General features: G+C 37.0%; 2 protein-coding genes across 2 annotated transcripts in view; one reads left to right on the plus strand and one right to left on the minus strand.

Annotated features, from left to right (window-relative positions):
• Window positions 1–21,106, minus strand: part of LOC131439242 (uncharacterized) — a 684,657-nt gene that overhangs the window by 570,322 nt on the left and 93,229 nt on the right. The window lies entirely within an intron of this gene.
• On the plus strand, window positions 7,422–8,012 carry LOC131439295 (NPC intracellular cholesterol transporter 2-like). The gene is made up of 2 exons (XM_058610152.1): window positions 7,422–7,528; window positions 7,588–8,012. The coding sequence occupies exons 1-2, from the start codon at window positions 7,459–7,461 to the stop codon at window positions 7,962–7,964; spliced, it is 447 nt and encodes a 148-aa protein (XP_058466135.1). The 5' UTR covers window positions 7,422–7,458; the 3' UTR covers window positions 7,965–8,012.

The following is a 21,106-nucleotide window of genomic DNA, read 5'->3' on the forward strand; positions in this document are numbered from 1 at the left end:
TTCAAAATTTTCGAAGTTCTTTTATTTGCACTTACAATTTTGGTACCACTCTAGATTTTACATAAAAAATAAGTTATTTATGAGTACATTACGCTGTATTTTTTCAGATTTTTTAAAACTGCGGACGGGTATAATATCAGACTTAAAAAAAAACTCGTTCGGATAACCAAGCGTCTCCATAAAATTATCATCCGATGGAGACGCGTGGTATTTAGTTCTAAAATCGTAAACCAGTCACTTTCAAAACTAAATACCATGCGTTTCCATCTACAACTTAAGTTCAGGGCTTGAGTATTAACGTAATTAATAATGACGAAAGATTTTCATTCCTTATATTATTTACACACGCCCGCACGCCTGGCTCGATTTACCAAGCAATGATGTAGAGAATGGATTAATAAACTTGTGAGGCAGCGGACGGTTGTAATTCATAAGGAACGACCAGTGAGTACTTACATTGATTTGAATACAATAAATGTTAGAAAAATAACTTATCAGTTCAGTATATTAACCTAAATATTTGTCAATTCATTAGTTCTGATTCATGTTTCTCTCACTCCTAATAAAATACAACCGTCCGCTGGCAACATGTTTACTAATGCGTTCAAACGAACTGTTTCCCTTTCTTAAGGCCATCGTCTTTCTTAAGGCTATCGTCTAAGTACCATGCGCGCGGGTAATTTTATACGGATTTCCTTCAGGGTACTGAGTGAAAAATGCAGCAAACTCAACAATTTGCTTCGATAGAAGAATGTGTAAAGATGAGCTAGTTTTTTTAAAAAAAGGTGAATAAATTCCTTTACTTATGGCAAGTTGATGACCACAAAAACTCACCGGGTATACCGGTCACCGGAATCCGGCTCCGGAAGTACCGGATACAGAAATCTCTAGTCAAAAAATATTTGACTATTCTTTGAAAATACTTGGCTTAAATTTTTTTAAATAAAAAATAACTATTTGCGATCAGAAAAAAATGTTTTTCTCTTACTCTGGATATAATGTGTAATTCAACCACAAGGGTTTTTTTCGGGACGAATTCGATGAGTGGAAAAGAATGTTTCAACATCCTGAATGTGGTGGTATGTAAAATTTCGTTATTTGGAATTTGATTTGTAAAAAAAGGTTACGCAAATTTTATACTTCGTTTATAGAGGTTTAGTGTATAAAAGTTCCAAATTGATACAATTATATAAAATATTTAGGGCAAATCATTTACCTTTACTAAACAATCCGAATTCAAAATCATTTACACTCAATCCGGCTGATTTGAAGAGTCCTTCCGTCACATTTACCACCGTCAACCAATTTAACAAACTACGTTGTCGTACTGCCCCGTCATTGCGATGTCATTTGTGGTCCTCAGAAGACCAGCCCAGCGAGAAGGTGCACAACAATTCAATCAATCCGGGACCAACCAGAATGAACTTGTCACGTCAGCTTGATTCAAACTGTCGTCCCAAAGGGCACCCGCATTCACACACACACACGCGCACACGCGCACGTGCCCAACCGGGCCTGATTAAGACACACTGGGATGTCCCACTTGGTTCTCATCTGGCAGATGTCATGGGACTAGTCGGGGAAGGGGGGGGAGGGAGGGATCATTTGCGGTAACCAGCAGCACGTTCATAAAACATCAGCTCACTTCGACAGCTAGACTACCAATGGAATGTGGTTTTTATCGTTTAGATACAGGGCTGTGGCTCGAGTAATTGTCGTCAACCGGGGGTTGTTCTATTTTCTACAAACTGGAAACGAAAATTTAACCTTACGCCCACAGTTTTTATAGCGATACTGACTCCATCACGAATTGATGATTGGAAGATTTCGATGTTGCCGGTTACCGGTTTGGGAATGCTTTTTTCGCGCACATCTCTAGCTACATTTCAATAATAATCCCTTGGCACTAGGGTCAAGCAAAAGTCAAGTAAAGGGAAAAATGTGAGTTCTACCCAAAAAACCGAGCCCAGTCAGCACAGCAAATAGACTTGTGCCAGGTCTGATAAACTCAATAAGCAGGAAGTACCAGGGGAAGATGGAGGAGGAACGACGCAGCACAACACAACAGAACACCAACAACAATGACCTCATGCTGGAAGTGGGGGGGGGGGGGGACACGAAAGTCAGCGACATCTATTATGTAGATCTAAACTCGAAGTGGCAGTAAAACGCGAGGATTTATTCGTCAAAGAGCATAGTTTGAATATTTCAGTAAATCGCTTCACCGTACTTCTGTACTTCTATTGTCATTCCACCCGGTTGTCGTTTGCCGGCATGGGCTGATATTTGTCGTAGGTAGTAACTAAAAGCAATGCCGAATTCGGCTGAATTGCGACAACGGAAAAAGCCCGGGAAAACATGACGGAATGTCGTGTCGATTGTGGTGAATTCCTGCAGTTACTGCCATTTCTGATCCATTCGCTCGACGGAACATAAGATTGACACGGACAGCCGGACCGCTGTTCGATCGTTTGGCTGTGCCGTATGTTTGTTTTGGTGAGCTTACAATCGGAGGTTTGTGTAATTAAAATTTGATTGGTACTACAAGTTTGCCTACGGTACTAGTATGCGACAGATTGCCTGCTTAACCTTCCAACGACGATTCTATCTTGTGCTGATTACATACTGGTTTTGTGTACCAGCGATAGTAATACTACTACAGTAATTACAATGTGATGGAAATTTTATATTTACTAGGGATTTTGTCTGTTTACTTGTTTTTCATTCATTTATTTATTCGACTCAGTTCTAGAGCCTTGAAGGATTATTGGTTTACTGGTCGCGCCTTCGTCCATTTTATCGTCGTCGCATAATTATAAATTTTTTGTTTCATCTTGACTTTCATTATTCGTTGAAAAATTTTTCTGCACTGAATTAACAATCATAATCCATGAAAATCATATGAAAACTTATAATCTTTATTAAAAATGAACGTAAAATCTAAATCACTGTAACTATAATGAAATTGATAAGAATATCATATACAATTTATTGAAAATGCTGATAGACTTATCCCGTTACATAGGTGGGTAATTTTTCGTATCGGGGGTATATATTTTGAATTATTGAAATGATATTTATCGCTTAAAAGTACAAGGTCGATTTTTTTAAAATGTTTTGTTTCGATACAACTTTTGCATGAAACGCGCTACTTTGAAGTTCGAAGCGTTTTCGGAATTTTGTTTCAAACAAAATTGCGTATTTAGGGGTTGAATACGACATAGAACTATTAAGGGTATACTCGAACTGCTGACGGAAAACTGACCAGATAGATTCAAAATCACTGCCTATATTAGTTTTGAATATTAATTAAGGCAGCAGTATTTTTTGTTCGGTATAAACTTATTTGTGTCTGTGAATTTTCGAAATTAATCCTTTGAGAGTTTTGGTTACTCCGTTTAATTTGTTGGGGTTGCTGATGGAAGGTGCTGAGCTCGTTCACCCAGTACTCCGTGATCGAGATCATCCTGCATTTCCTCGAATACGAAGAAACAGCCGATTTTCAATCAAAAGGTGTCTCGCGAGTATGGAACGGCGCACAAAATAAATCCACAAACAGTCCAACCGCTGATGTCCATAAAAAATTGTTCAAAAAGTCCCGCAACTGACCCAGAACGTTGGAAATGTCAAACTAACCTAATTTTTCGAAAGATTACGTGTCAAATTTTTTCGTCAATAGCATTTTTTCCATTTAAAAAATGGAAATACTGAATTCCGTGTGCTGATAAAACATTACTTTTTAAAAGAAGGAAACCGCCCCAGCCGGAATGAAAGAGCAAAGATTTGTGATTACTCAAAGTTCTTGAGATTCGAGGTGCTGAGTTGAATAGACTTACGTGAAAATCTGAGCATGAATAGGTCTTTCCCAAATGGGTGCCTAGTTCGCTCACAATCGAACAAAAGCAACAAACGCATTAAGGATACAGAGAGCAGATCGGCACTGTTTAGTTGCAATAAAAAAGAATTTCTTGCATTGGTATGAAACAGTGGACGAAACATGGATCCACCATTTTTCTCCGGAGTCATAGTCAGCATTCAGACGGGAAAAGCCGTTCGAAAATGCAATAGGTAGCTGGAACAATCATGGCGTCAGTGTTTAGTTGCTCGAGATATAATAAACATCAACTATCATGAAAAGGAAAGTACCATCAAAAGTGATTATTACATTGAGTTATCGATGCGTTTGAAGTACGAAATAGAAAAAAACGGTTGCATACCAAAAAATTCCTCAACCAATACAATGCTCCGTGACACAAATCAATGGAAACAATGGCCAAATTGAACGAACTGGTCTCCAAACTGTTCGTTCATTCACCATATTCTCAAGAACCTAGCCCCCAACGACTACTTGACCTATGCTGATCTCCAAAAGGTACTCCTAGGAAAAAATATTCTGCTCGAATGAGAGAGTCATTGCCGCAACTTAAGCCTATTTTGAGGCCATGTACAAATCATTCTATAAGTATGGTACCGAAAAGACAGAAAAGTATAAGAACGATTGTAACATATTACATTTTGCTCAAGAAATGTTTGTTTCCTGTACTTTTTGAACGATGTTTTAACAACCTTCTACGGCAGTGTCGAACCACACAGAGTGTGAGTCGATTTGATACTAACTCCTTTTTTGTGTAAGTGATTTTCTACGAACGCACTCATTTAAGAGCAGAAATCATACGGAAACACAAAAATCATACGGAAACAAAACACAATATTTGTTGATTATAGTTTCATATATAAATAACTACAAAATTTAAAGAATCCTAGAAGGAAAGAAACATGGGTTAATCCGGGACAACCATCAATATCGACTGCAAAACCAGATCGATTCGGCAAGAAGGCAATGCGTCGTATTTGTTGGGATAAGGAAGCTTCTGAAACCTGGTGAAACTAACTACTAATCGCTGCAGGCAACATAGAATTGATCGAAAAACAACTAGAATGGGCCAGAAAATACGACCATTAAATTTTATTACACGACAATGCACTTACACACAAAGCAAAGCCAGTTCAGGAGATCTTAAATGAATGTTTCATTTTATCAAATAAAAAACGCTCACTTCATACCGGTATACCTGGCATACACACATAATAAAGGTTATGTTTCCGTCTTTGTCATAAAAAACCGATAGACCGTTTTTCACAAACTTATATTCAAATAATATATTTTGTGATTTTATAGAAAGTTCCGGAATTTTGTTCATATATACCTTCCGATTCTGGAATCACAGGAAGATTAACGCAAAAATAAAATTAAATCTCGTCGCTTTCAAGACCACCCGATTCCAGTTCAGCATGGCCAAACGAGCTTCCGAAGTGCGCTCGCGTTAGTGTTTTTGGTCCGAAGTTAGTTTGAGCGGTACTTAGCAGCAGCATAAGTTTTCTTGAAGTTGAAGTTTAACATGTCTGTCGAAATATGAGTAAACTTTAAGGTACCGTATTCATATTTATTTGCTGCGCCATTATAAAGCAACGGAAAGAGAAAAGTTAACCAACACATTGAGCTGCCGAAGTTCGAAAAGAAATATCTCGTAAGACAGGCCATCTGTTCTTGTGACTTGGATTTGACATTTGCATCCCGATCGAATCCATCAATTAATACATTTATGAGAATAAATGTCAGGCCATTTACCGAATAACCAAATTTTTATGTTCCGTGTTGGCGGGATTTGTCATCTTGCCATTTCGGTAAAAAGAACCATAGAGTGATTCGCTAGAAGCGAAACTCCAGAGAATAATTTTCCCTTGTTCTGAGTGAGTTACTCGAAAAAAAGCCTGCTTCAATACATTTGTGGCGTAATGATACAATTCGCGAGTTACTGTTGGATTCTGCAAAACACTTGTTATTTATTCTTTATTAAAAACATGAAAGTATGTCTGGCCAGCAGCTAACATGAGCTACGAAACACATTAGTTAGTTAATTAGTTTTCTTTATTAAAGAGACTTTCAACCGCAGGCTGATTCGTCTCTGTTAAATGTAACAATTTCCAGCTAAATTTAAGAAGTTCTTCCGTTATTTTGCACACTTTGCCGTGTAATTCCGGAACTGGAAATCGGATCTAAATAAAATTGCATAGCAGCTTATGGGACTATGAACCTATCTCTGAGATAGTAAAGTTCCGTTTTGATGATTTCCGTTTTCCAAAAACAGATCCGCACAATTCAAAAATTATGCGGCTGTTAGAATGAATTTTGGTCGTGTTTTCAACGTAATGTATAGAAACGCGTTCGTGAAATTTAAATTTTTATACTGATGAGCCTGTGATTTCGCAACCAGAAGTCGTCTCTGGTTTAAATTTAATAACGTTCGATGCGGTCATAAGACCTTCCATTTGATCTTAATATTGTAAAAATCGATCCAGATTTTGTTGCACATTTTACTCCATTTCTCCGAAAACGGAAGTCAGACCTGGATAATCTGGATCTACTACATGGAATGAAAAGTCCCGGGCCTCTTACAGAAAAGACGTGAATTGTTTCGAATCGTGTATATTTTTGTTGAGAACAAGCCTCTAGATGGGATAATACCAAATTTCATGACAATATATCCACTAGTGTTTGAATAACAGCTGATCGTGTCAGACGAGTTCTATTTTTCATCAAGCTATGTAAAAACACATGTTTTGTGTCTTGATAAAATAGCAAGGGTGAAATTGAATGATCTGCGGTATGGATTGGTCCACCATCCCCCGTATTCTTAAGACCTGGCCCCCAGCGACTATGATCTATTTCTAAACTTGAAAAGGTTTCTCCAGAGAAATTTTTTTCGTCGAATGCTGAGGTCATGGCAGAAACGGAAGCCTATTTTGAAGGCCTTGACAAATCATTTTTTAAGGGCATCAAAATGTTGGAGATTATACTGAAGAATATCAAAGTTTACACGGTAAGAAGTCGACTTTTTTTGTTGCTGCTAATAAATTTTTTCCGGATCCGGCTACCGGTTTCGGAGCTACGACTTGTTGAGTGCAAAAAATGTTCACCACGTTGTCCAAATATTCTGGTCTCGGCGGGTGACATCTTGCGGCCTCTTCGGTTGTTGTTATTTTTTCCAAACTGTTGACATATATAATTCAATTATTCAATTACTATATCGAGACTCAAATGTCAATCAATACTTTTCAATAAAAGATACAAATGCAAATTGTTCGAAGAGTGCCACAGTATCGTTTCTTTTTACAAAATGACGTTTCATCACAGCTGCATGTTTGTTTTCCACTTCAACAATCTGAAAAGCCGATTTCAAGTAGTAGGCAAACAGTTCTATAATTACCGATCGAACACCTGGTTCCCAGGTGGTACTTGAAAAATAAACAGGTGACTTATGTTTGTCTATTGATTAAACACAGACCGAACTGATAAGGGAACATACTTTCACCGTAGACGATGGACTATTTAAGACAATCCACGCTACAGCAACTCATCAGTTTAGTAGTATCAGGACTCTGACCATTGCTTCAAGAATGATCAAATTCGCGGTTTTGCTAGCGGTTCTCCCGTTGGTCTTGGCCAATGTCGTTCCCGTCAAACAATGTAAGTTAGCCTCTTCCGTTACCGGTATTGAATCTGAGACAACGTTCGATAATTTGCAGGTAAATCAGGACCCTTGCCATCTTCGGTAGACGTTGTCGGTTGTAGCAGTGTCCCTTGCAAGCTCCCCCGTGGACACGACGCCATCGCTCATGTAAACTTCAGTCCAGATGTCGATGTTTCCGCGCTCCGTCCGGTAGTTTACGCCACGGCCCTCGGTGTTACGGTTCCGTTCGAGTTGCCAAAGGATCACCAGAATGCTTGTAACTGGTTGGAAGGAAGTCAGTGTCCGCTGTCCGCCGGGGAGGATGTTTCGTACCTGTTGAAACTCCCGGTACAGAAGTTCTACCCACCGATTCCGATTAACGTCGAACTTCAGCTGGTCGATCAATCCGACGAAGTGGTTACCTGTTTCAAGTTGCAAGCTAAGGTTGTTTAAAGATGTTTGATTGGTTTCCAAATATACTACTGGTGGTTAAATACGTCATTGTTTCGTTTTAATTTGGTCTGTTGTGAACGAAAGTGTGTTTGCACGACAAAGGGAATTCAGTAAACAAGTTGGCATTCCTTGAAACTATATGAGTCATCTTGGGCCTAACTTGGGTGAGCATCCTTGAAATTCTCGTGCTTCAAACCCTGCTGAATTTGCAAATGACAGACTTTCACAGTTGATTGCCGAGTTGAGTATTAAACAGTTCAATTTGAACTGCTCTGCACTGATGAGTCAAAAAACGGTTGGTCCGATTTATTTGTATCTTCAACAATATTTTAGGGCTATATGAAAACAATTTACTCGTTTTAAAATAACTATTGTATATGTATTTTATTCCGAAAATGAACTTGTAAAAATCGATCATTTTAAAAAAAAATTATTTTATGATGTATGTCATTGGCAAAACGTCAGTATTTTTTATAGTGTACTTCCTCCATATAGCTTCAATAGATACCTAAAACATTGCAGAAGACATCTAATAAATTAAACTAACCCTTTTTGGTTCTTCTCAAGTGTGAAACTAGCGTCAAAATCGACAACTGATTATGCGAATTGTTTTTTATTTGGTCATGATATATGCTTAATTAGAAGGTATAGATTATGAATAGCATGCTAGTTAAGAATTCAACCGTCGAATGGCACTAGTAGGCTCGTTGGATAACGATAGAAGATAGATTATGGTATATTTCTGTTATTTTTTTTGTTTCCATTACAGAGGTTTTAACCTTAAGGTCATTCGCCTCTTTGGACTAGAAAAACTTTCTGACCCTATATGCGGGGATGGGAATCGAACTCAGGTGGGTTGCGTGAACGCCATCGACTAGCCCATCACACTATACCTGTTCCCTGGTATACCTTATGATAAAAAAAACGTGATTAATCCACCTAGCAGTGAGATGATACCTTTTTTTTTATCAATCCGCATGTGTTTTTTTTGCATGGATATTCTTAGGTGTTTTAGTTCTCATGACATTATTTTAATTATCGTCGTTTCAAACGGCAAATTGAGATTTTAATCACTCATTACCCTGTAATTTCGAATCTGCAAATCGTATTGAATTTCAATTTTAACGTGTGACATTCGATTGAACATTCCATGAGATGTCGAAGTAAGTTCCACTTTAGAGTTTTTCGTCATTATTTATGGTACTTCCAGCGCTGGTATTCAGGAACTAGCATAACCCAAAATGATTCGAATGGCCATAAATTAATACGCCAAACAATTTACATCTTCTATATCGGTATGAATTTTAAAAATTCATCATCTGTAATTCCAGAATCGGATAAAATTCACCAATTTTGTATGGGACCTTAAGTCCTTTAATTTGAATTTTTGTTTTTGAAGTTCTATTTGGCCTTTTTGAAAAAATGATTAAACTTTGAGAAACGATTCGAAACTGGATCCGGAGTTCTAAGATCGGTGTAGCCGAAATCAGATAAATTCACCTGAGGAGTGTGTAGACATCTTTGAGAAATTGTAGTGCGAATTAAAATTTGGGGGTACATTCCGAATCCAAAAAAGAATACCGCTTAAACTGAAATAAATTTATTTGATAATCGACTATCCAAATTTGCAAACCCGATAAACCTGATTAATTTATGTGAAATGGATATTTTTATACTAATCACCCTGTATCTCCTAGACCAGAAATCGGATTTGACTAATTTTTATAGGGTTTTAAGATCTCTCATTTGAATCATAGATGATTCTTAGATTTCATTTGAATCTTAGATCGGTTCAGCCATCAACGAGAAATATGAATTGCATTATTTTAATTTCGTTTCAGAAGTCGGATTCAAATTTGGAAGTATACTAGTTTTCATATGAATCTGAGTTTGTAGAAAACGGTTTAGCCATCTCCGAAAAAATTTAGTGAAATTATTTGTCACACACGCATTTGCTGATCTCGACGAACTGAGTCGTATGGTATATGGAAGTTATGTTCTTCCAGCTTTTATTGCTGTAATCAATATAATTATGGAATTACTTTCAACTCGGAAATGCTGATATCAGCTGGTTTATAAATGCCATATTCGAACGATTATGTTGCCAAAAACGAGCCGTGCTAAAATCGGTCCGAGGCAAATTGTCATGAAAAAGGATGCTGTACACAGTCTTTTTGGTACTTAGAAACAATTGTATGTAACAGTATAAAAAATCGTGTTTTCCGTTGCTCCCAAGCATTTCTTTGCCAGACAGCGCTCAAAACTCCTACTACTGGAATAGGGGGAAAAGTCGTTTACACAAAAATTTCGATATCTCCGTTAAAAATGGACGGATTTTAACAATCTATGGCTTGTTGAATAGGTATTATCGTGCGGAATCTAAGTCTGAAAACATATTCTGTTTTCAAGGTCAATTGTGACAGATACTGTCAAAAAACGTGAAAATTTTGACATAAAACTTCGTATAACTCAAAAAGTAAACATCCGATCTCAAAACCATTCAATAGCGTTTTGGGTGACGGGGAGACCTTTCATTTGCGACTAGTTTGATCAAATTCGGTCCAGCCATCTCTGAGATCTCGACCTCTTAGTTGACAACACACACACATACACACACACACACAGACATTTGCTCAGTTCGTCGAGCTGAATCGATTGGTATATGTCATTCGGCCCTCCGGGCCTCGGAAAAATTTCCGAAAGTTTGAGTGAATTCTATACCTATTTTTTATATATATAAAAAAAGGTAAAAACGGAATTTTCATTTAAAAATTCTCGCGCTTGTCCAATCGGTAAACTTTTTTTTTTTTTTTATAAAATTTTTTTTATTCAGGCCAATTTGCGTACAAGCTTTACGTGGCCGAATGAGCCATGTTTTTATTAGATAAAATAATTTTTTTACCGTTGGATCTCGTTGTCACCCTTTTTCTAGGGGGAGAGGAGCTTCCATTTTTATCTTGCGATGAGTGAGGGGCACTTTGTTCGTGGCTCGTCTCGTCCTCCATTGCCGCATCGGTGGTATCGTTGTTGGTTTCCGTTTTTTCTTCGTTTTCCTTGTAATTCGCATTCTTGGGTTGGTTGTTAGTTGCTGTAGACGCGCCTTGTTGTGCATTAATTGCAGTTGTTGGTGGGTTTGATGGTACAACAGGAGTACTGCGCTCACTAGTTTCCGTTGTTGGGCGGTTGTCCTTATTTTTGTTTAAAGATGTCCTTTTTGCAGTTTCAGTGCAAGGTTTGCCGTAGTGTGCAATTTGTTCACAAAACTGACATGTAACCAGTTGATTTTCATACGTAATCAGCGTTTTACACGGATGTATCCCGTCTTGATCACAAATGATGTAAGATGGAATTGCTTTACGTAGTTGCATACGTACTACTCGCACGCCATTCCGGATACCCGGAAAAAAATTCCGCCATACTTCCCTTTCGATGGAAAGAACTTCACCGTACTGCGACATACATTCCCGAACATACCCCTCGCTGGTCTGCGGGGGAAGGTCATGCACGCGTACTTCTATGGCATTGTCCACCATGTACACAGGGATTTTATATTTAACATTGTCATGATCAATACTGTGCACCCCGTTATTAACCGAAGCAAATGCAATTGCATCTTTTTCACGTTTGAACATAATGTACACACAGTTAGACGCCTTGTTGAATTGAATCTCACTTACATCAGTAACGTTTAGATGCATTCGTTCTTTAAGTAGGATTTCAATTTCATTTGCTGCTGGTCTAACTTTGCAGCGCTTGAAATCAATACAAATTGAATTTGGCCTTGTAGGCCAAGTTTCAGGCTTTGTTAAATCGTATTTGCCCATTTCGTACACTCTATTGTTCACTACACTGTATTGTCTTTGTTTCTATCGTCTCGACCGTAAGCAATTGTCGACTGAGTCTGATGAGATGCCAGCACGAACTGGGTCGGTAAACTTTGATTCTCTCAACTTTGGCAGCACTTTTATACACATTCTGTCAAGTTTTGACGCATATCGTACGATTAGTTTTTGTTTGGCGTCTATACAAAGAAGTTGGAAAATTTTCGTGTGGCGATTTTTATAATGGATGAAAATTTAGAACAACGTGCGTGCATCAAATTTTGTGTTGCAAATAGGTTTAAGTGCTTCGAAACGTTGAAAATGTTAGAAAAAGCCTTTGGTGAATCGTGTCTAGGAAAAATACAGGCATACGAGTGGTATCGTTTCGTTTCCTAGACACGATTCACCAAAGGCCTTTTCTAAAATTTTCAACGTTTCGAAGCACTTAAATCTATTTGCAACACAAAATGTGATGCACACACGTTGTTCTAAATTTTCATCCACTTTACTCCAACCTCGATAACTCAGCTGTTTCTGGTCGGATCGACCTCAAATTTTGACCCGTTTCAAGCAAAGGTTAGTACTCTAGAAAGACGTGGTTACTGCTTTGCTACGAGCGCCATCTCTGCTTTAGTCTCGGGACTTATTGATCCATGTGTTATGTACTAACTAATTCGTCTCAAAACATGATCACTATTTCATAATTACACTACTATTCAATGTAAGATTGTTTCATAATTATTATTGTTGACTTTTCACTTGTTTAATTAACGTTTGAAAAGTCCTAAATTTACCAGATAAGCATTAAAATCATAATTTGTACTTTATTCACTTGATTGCGCTTTGTTTTCATCTCATTTCGTACCGCATGGAAGCCAAGTTTTCTCATACAGAGTTTTCTTCTTCAAATTAGCATCAACACTCGTGACGTTAGTTTTATTATATTATTGATATTTCTATTTCAATAAAACTGTCTCGTCTTCGAATATTGCTAGAAAGTGCGTGTGAAATACTACTGAAATAATCATTATGGCAAATCTAGTAACACTGGTTTCATTCCGATATATGTCCTCATAACGCTGTTAAATGTGTGTTTTTTCTCTTGGTTTTGCATCTGATATTTTGATATTTTTAAAAGGGCCAATCCAAGTGAACCTTTCAGCAAAATTTCAAATGTATAATGAAAGTAAAACGAAAACCATCGAAATATTTTTAAAAGTCGAATTGATTCCAAGCTGGTTTAAAAATATCGTGTGTCGTCACAAAGTTGGCATTAGACCCTATGAAAATAATGCCAACATTGTAACAACACACGATATTTTCGCTAAAACATGGGATGAATATAGGACCAAGGATGGCTTTTATGGTATCAAAGAACGCTCACTAGCATCTCTTCACACGATTCAATCAGTGCCATCAAAGAGAGACGGATATCATCGCAGCAACAAAAAACCGGCATGGTTCATTTAACATAGAACAGACACCAGTGCGAGAGCGAATTTCTCTCGATGACCTGTCTGAGAATCAAAGGTTAGCACGCTGCTGTGGGGATTCTCTCTGAAGCAACAAACGGTCGTTTATTCTCGTTTTGCGATCTGATTCTTTATGGGCAGTAGATAATTGCCGCTTATTCTAACTGTGTGCATATAACCTTTGTATAAGTTTTGTCTAATATATCAGGAGTGTTTTTAGCTGTTTGTTGAATATTAGATTAATTCCCAATAAATGTGAATCAGTTCTCAGCAAGCGAGGCGAATCAAGCAGAAATATGAAATAATTATAGTGATTTTAGTGGTTAAAACAAGGTTTTGAGGTAACGTCCTTACAAATGAAATTAAATAGAGAACCGTTACTTTAGAAAGGCTATGCAATCACTGTGAAAAATGGCGTTTTAACCGGGGTCCGGAGGGCTGAATATCTTATACTATTCGACTCAGCTTGACAAACTGAGCAAATGTCTGTATGTGTATGCGTGTATATTTATAACAAAAATATGCTCTTACTTCTCTCGGAGATGGCTGAACCGATTTTCTCAAACTAAGATTCAAATGAAAGGTCTTATAGTCCCATAGTTTGCTATTGAATTTCATTTAGATTCGACTTTTGGTTCCGGAGTTACAGGATAAAATGTGAAAATTAGAGAAAAAATGTGCACTCAACTTTCTCGGAAACGGCTTGAACCGATTTTCACAAACTAAGAAGATATATTAGAGACTCAACATGGTTTCATGCCGAATCGTCTACATATTTAGTATCGTACACTTCCTTTATCATACGTTCGTTACAATCACGACTACAAGTAGATTCTATCGACACCGATTTTTCCGCTGCGTTCGACAAGATTAATCATCACATAACAATCTCGAAGTTAAATAGACTAGGATTTAACGGGTCATTTCTAAATTGGCTTTCATTTCTGAATTGGCACTCATATCTTACTGGTCGCGAAATGATAGTGAAAATAGGAGACTTTACAACTTTACCATTCGCTGTTACCTCTGGAGTTCCTCAAGGAAGTCACCTTGGACCGTTTACATTTTTACTTTATCTCAACGATCTAAATTTTTCGATTGATTGCCTGAAACTATCGTTCGTCGATGACTTCAAATTATTTCATGTCATCAAATCCACAGCTGATGCAGAGTTCCTAAAAGAGTAGTGGAATAATTTGACTAACTGGTGTGATATCAACAGAATGGGTTTGAACGCCTCCAAATGCTCCGTCATCTCTCGCAAACAGTCTGTAGTCAGTTTCGACTATAATATTTCATTAATTGTTTTGGAACGTACATAGTCAGTGAAGGACCTTGGTGTCCTCCTGGACTGTAAGTTAAATTTCAAGGAACACATTGAGTTTACTATCTCCAAAGCCTCCAAGATGCTAGGATTCATTTTCCGCGTTACTAAAGAATTCGATGATGTACATTGCTTGAAAGCATTATATTGTGGCTTAGTTCGCTCTACGCTCGAATACACCTCGGTTGTCTGGTCACCGTACTACCAAAACGATATCCAACGCATTGAAGCAATTCAACGAAAATTTGAGAAACCCTTGGAACCTTCCAAGTTACCATGCTTGAATCTAGCATTGAACTTGATTGAACTCGATTTGTTATCTGTCCGTCGCGATGTCAGCAAGGCTACGTTTGTGGCTGATCTCTTCCAATCAATAATAGACTGTTCAGAGCTCTTACAGCATTTACAAATTGATATCCATCTTAAAATTCCCTATGCTAGAACTCCTGCTCCAAATAAACAAATAAACAAATGAAAGGTCTTGAAGTTTTTTTTTTAAATTACCAATTTTACGAGTATTTTTTAACGAACGAGGGTTAAAACAGGAATAAATCTCATAAAACAGTCCGATAAATTCTTCTAGTTTGCAGAACTTGTTAGTTTATGGGCATAAACTGGTCCCCTCTTTTCCTGGTCGTCAAATTGTGAGATAACTAAGTCCTCACAAGTTCCTATCTCATGCCTCCCCGAGCGTCTATGATGACATTTGGTCAATAGAACGGCGTCGACTTGGTGCTATCGCTTTCTGTGCTAGTAGCAGAATAAGAGGGTGCGGAATGACTTGTAGTTTGAAGCCAATCCTGAAGTGCAATATTTATCATAGTATATTGCAACATGTGGTTCTGTTGTTTGTTGCATTATTTGTTATATATTGAACTGAATTATATTACATTGTATTATATATTGTTATTATTATTATTATTATTATTATTATTATAGTAATAATAATAATAATAATAATAATAATAATAATAATAATAATAATAATAATAATAATAATAATAATAATAATAATAATAATAACAACAATATATAATACAATGTAATATAATTCAGTTCAATATATAACAAATAATGCAACAAACAACAGAACCACATGTTATAATTAGTACTGCGACGAAAGAAGAGCATAACTTACACTGTGACATCAACTGTTATACATTGTATCATAGCATATTATTTCATATATTATCTTCTGTTATGTTATATTATGTTGTATGGATACAGCATTGCATATATCATATTATATTGTATTATATTATATTATATTATATTATATTTTATTACATTATATTATATTATATTATAAGTATATGTATTGTCTAAAGGTATATTATATTGTGCTATATTATATTATATTATATTATATTATATTATATTATACTGTGTTATATTATTTTATATTATTACATTACTTTATATTATATTATGTTATATCATGTTATGTGTGCAACGGTGATTTTTAGCGGATTTTCACTTGTATGCTTTACACAGCTTTTTAACGAAGTTTGTACTAGCTTGGCTGTCTGTTCTCTGTAGTTATATTGCATTTTATTATATTATATTTTGTTTTATTAATTTATATTATATTATATTGTATTATGCTCAAGTATATGGACAATGGGGAGGGGTAGGGAGTGCATCAGGGTATCTTACAAGTGAATGACTGGATGATGGAGTGGATTGTCAACCTGAGAAACGTGGGGGAAGCTTTGTGTTTTTTCCTGATGGTCCGAAATGAGTAAGACGCACCCTTCTAACAAACAAACCATCAGGCGGGTTTAAGCTGGTACAGCGAAATTCTTTATTATATGGCCGGATGTTCTTGCTGGAAGGCGCCGGGTTCTCAAAACCCATTTTGGCCTTCTTAACAGCAATTATATGAAAGCTATCTGATAATCAAATTCGGATCTAATGTAAGTCTACCCGCATACACTGGTAATGCCTTGAACTGATGGTGGCTTCACACATACATACATACATACATACATAAACTGGTCCCCTCTTTTCCTTTTCCAGGAAGCACCGAAAGTAGTGAAGAAAAGCTCCAAAAATAGAACTCACTTCGATTTCTCAGCGATTCTTGAACCGATTTTTACAAATCTTAGTTTAAATCAAAGCTTACATTTTTCAAAAATTGCTACTGTGAATGTTCATCCGGATCCAACTTCCGGTTCCGCAGTTTCAAAGCTCTTAAACTGGTATATAAAATGACAATACAATACCGTGTAACGTTTAAGAAGAAAACACAACACGAACGATACCTGCTTTGTTCTATTTCGTACACGCTATAAAGAAAACGAAACGGTTACGGATGTCTGCTACTGGTGTGTGATATTGGTAATTGGTGGTGCCAGTTGTTAAAAAGTATTAGTATTTTATGACAAGTGCGACCAAAAAAAAATGTCAATGAATTGAAATTTATTTGAAACAATGAACATACATCGGAATTTCAAGCTTCGCGATGTAAGTTCAATTTTCACAGCCGGTAGTGCAGTAATACCGTACCGATGGTGTAGTGAAGTCAATTATAACAACAATAATAATAGTCCTAACTAATTCATGCTGTTTAGCTTGACATACATACATACTTGTATAACACAGATGGATTAAATACAATTGCGGAGTCAAGGCAATCTTAAATTTGACAAACGTCAGTTATTACCGAAATTGTCAGAAAAAAGATTACTGTCTGTTCGACATATCCTTTACTGAATGTTCGGTAAAAGCAACGAAGTGAAATTTAAAAGTGACTGATTGCCTTCAGCAATTAAAAGTAATCAAAGAATCCGTTTTTTAATTTTAAACATTCAGTGGGGTATGAATATTTTATTTAATTTCTTTATAAATATACAAAAATTATGCATTACATTTCTTATGTTCCAAGGACTTTGTGCGTTGCCGATCTGTCTCGGAATTTCACTTTACCGAGCTCGAAAATTGGTTTCAAGTGTCATACTTGTAGACCCAATAGATACGAAATTACGTTTGTTACCTCGTTTTTTTCAGGTCTTTTGAACAAATATAACCCAGAGATATTTTTATAGTCATTTCAATTCAGGATTTCATTCATTCATTTTGAAATACACAACTACCAGTTATACGGTTACACATGCATAAAACCCATTCTAATTGAACACGACGACAATCCACAAGAATTTCAGATATTTGTTTTGTATTCTCTGCAAAGATCATTCGTGAATGGCATAAAAATGAGTGGTCCAAGGTGGCTTCTTTGTTTAGACTTGTGAGAAACAGAGAATCTTCTGATCTCCTTACTCCAATTTTTAAGGGCTGAGGACAGTACCGTAAAGTGGTAGGTTTTTTGCTATTTTCCCGTTTCAAATTAAATTTTCTTAGAAACGGTGTAGAATATAGAAAAACCCACCTGACAATGTCTTCGAAATTTAGTTGAGAATATTCTGTGAAATTTTCAGTATGATTCATTGAGTTTAGCGGTGATGTTGTATTTTTTTCTGACTGAAGAACTGCTGAAAATTGGATCGCTCGGAAATGCATACCTCTACTTGTTCATCGAATATCTCGGCTTTGAAGGCTTTTATCATAAATCTACCGTGACAAAGTCTAGATAATTTAGTTTAGATGCGATTAGTACATAAAAACATAACATATATATTATCGCGATAAAAATAAAGTCTTGTATTTTTCTGTGAAACAAAGTCAGCTTCAATGCATCCGCCATTTTTTTCGCTTTGGTTTCCTGATAGCATTCTGAAAAAGGAGAGAGAAATAAAATTGGCTCGACAAGGCTGCCAAACACACAGACATTTCATTGTATATAAACACATTTTTGTTTCGCATTCAATCTTTGTGAAAGTTGAATATTTTTTCATTGTTCTTTGGAATCCATGTAATGTCCAATGTCGGTACAGTTTGCTCATATACGAGAGAGTACAAGAGAAATACGATGCGCAAAGGGAATTGAGCGAGCCACGAGGTCGATTTAAAACTCAACACGCGACCCTCTGTCCTCAGACCTTAAGTCATAATAGTAGATAGGCGTACAAACTTACTTCGGCGGCTTTCGGTTTTAGGCCTGAGATAGCAGCCGAAACCTTCCAAATAAAACTCACATAGATTTCTTAATATTGTGGAGCAAATAAACGCTAGTAAATCGTGATAGTTCAATGATGCCAATTTGGAGTAGCAATTGGAACCCCAAATCGTAGATGGTAGTGATGCTCTTGTGTTGCCATGGTAGCGATATTCGGTATTCAATCGATCCAATAATTTACACTATTAATATGATAATTTTTCAAGGTAGTTCATAAAAAAGTATGTCATGACAATCCAACAAAACTGACGCCCGACCCGTTCGATTGAGATTAAGACTAAATGGTTTCGTCAACAATTACCAACCTACACCGAAAGTCCAACCGAATCTGCATCAGCATCAGCCAAACATGATTCTGAAGTGCGCTCGCGTTCGTCCTTTTGATCTGCAGAATTTTACTTGCCTCATAGTTTATTATGTTAACCTGCGCACCTTTCCTTTCCAGCAATCCAGCTCCATTTCATGTAATTTTTTCCACCACCTTTTGTAAGCTTCTACCGCTCATATGTTAATCTTGTATCACAACTTTTGTTTGGTTTTCTTCGTCTTTTCGCCTCCCAAACAAGGCCAAAATCTCTTTCTAAGTTTTTTAATATGTATAAAAAATAAATGAAAAACTAATCTCTAACTGTGTCCCATTTCGGAAAGGAAAATGCCAGGGTCCCTTGGGAACCTCCTCTGGGTCCGTGCCTAACCCTAATACGTGTCCATTTTCATCAACACAACTTACGAAACGTGCTGATTTAATGAACGCGTGGATTGCGTCAGCTTGTTTCACCCAATCACGTTGACAAATTGATGATTACAATCGATTACACCGTATCAGCGGGTAATCAACCGACTGTGTAACGATTTGGCTAAAAATCGATTTCAATCTACCGTCAAACTGGATGACGACGGACATCAAAATGCGATTTTCATTACTTTCAGTGAAATCGCACCAACCGACCCTTCGGCCCTTGCCGCCGTAGCAAGGGGATTCGTTCTAAAACGGAATAACAGAAAAAAACCAGCAAATTTCGGACCGGGGTCTCCGTTCCCGGTTTCCGCCAGCTGCTAACAACAATCGTAGCCGATGTCCAATTTGACCGGCACTTCCGTCATTTCCTTCCTTGAATATTTTTATGCCATTTCTTTTGCAGCAAACCGGTTCGGTTCATTCTGCTGTGTCATTGAACCATGCATCCCGGCAGCCAGTTCCTAGTATTTTCCTTCCGGAACGAGATAGCAACAAGGAGAGAAAAAAATCAACGGCGATGTTGAATCAGCGCTATTTGTCTGTTTTCCATAGCGGCGACATCGTCGTCATCGTCCTCGTTGCTATCGTAGCCAACATCGCCATCCTTTGCTGCTTGCCGCTGTGTACCTTAGCTAACGAAACGTAAAACGTGAATGTTTTAATGATTTTCACCTCACCGCGCATCGTCCTCCGGAGCAGGCATTGTTCCCTAGAGGGATTTACTAGCTGCTGAATAAACACTGTACAAACATACTGTTCGGTATAGAACCATCTTTCTGTGTATATCGTAGTTATATTGTTTGAATTATAGCACAACGAAAAAAAAAAACATTTCTAATGAAACTTTTGACATTTCCGAAAAAAAAAACGACGAACAAATAGCGTGAGACTTTCACAAGGATATTTGCGCCCGAAATGATCTCATCGTTTGGGCAGAACGAACACGGCATTAGAATTGTAATCCTTTTCGGACGCACATAGTAGGCTAGATTTGGGCCATTTGAAACAATGAACGTCGATTGCAAAGCAATGAAAGTTATTGAAATAAATTTAAAAGGATTTTAGAAGGTGTAATTGAATGTCGCCGAAATAAGTACAATTCGGCATGGCGGTGCTGAAGTATTTGACCTTTGCCATCTGTCTGTCACATGCTGACGGAGCATAGTTTTTCCTTTTCAGCTATCTTACTACCTAGCCAAATGCTGAAACTGGGAAGAGCAAAATCATTAAATATTCCACCGCGTTCGGTTTGATTTTTACTTGTGCCCTAAATGTCAACAGGCAGAGGAAAAAAAATACAGTGTTCTGTGGATCCGTTAAAATTTTAAGGAAACACAAAGGTTAGGATTGATGTAAAATTTTGTATTCAGTGTATAAATAATACAGTAATAAATCACTCAAGTTATTTTTTTACGGTGTTGGTAACCTACAACTTTGCGATTTTCATGTAACCACACGGAGAACCCGCAGATCACAAAATTACAATATTGCAATTGTTGTTTCACGCCCTGGTTGTTTCAACTAAAATGTTGTTGATTTAACTAACATATCTGTTGATTTTGTCATAAACATTCAGGTAACCGAAATTGTTGTATTCAAATGCTGTCACTTGGCGGAGAACGAAGACAGCGAAACGCAGAACAAAAAACCTCTTCATTTCACCAGAAACGTTTCATATTGAAAATTTTTCAATGGTAAATGAACGTCATTT

This window comes from Malaya genurostris, chromosome 1, assembly GCF_030247185.1.
Source record: "Malaya genurostris strain Urasoe2022 chromosome 1, Malgen_1.1, whole genome shotgun sequence".
Taxonomy (NCBI): Eukaryota; Metazoa; Arthropoda; class Insecta; order Diptera; family Culicidae; genus Malaya; species Malaya genurostris.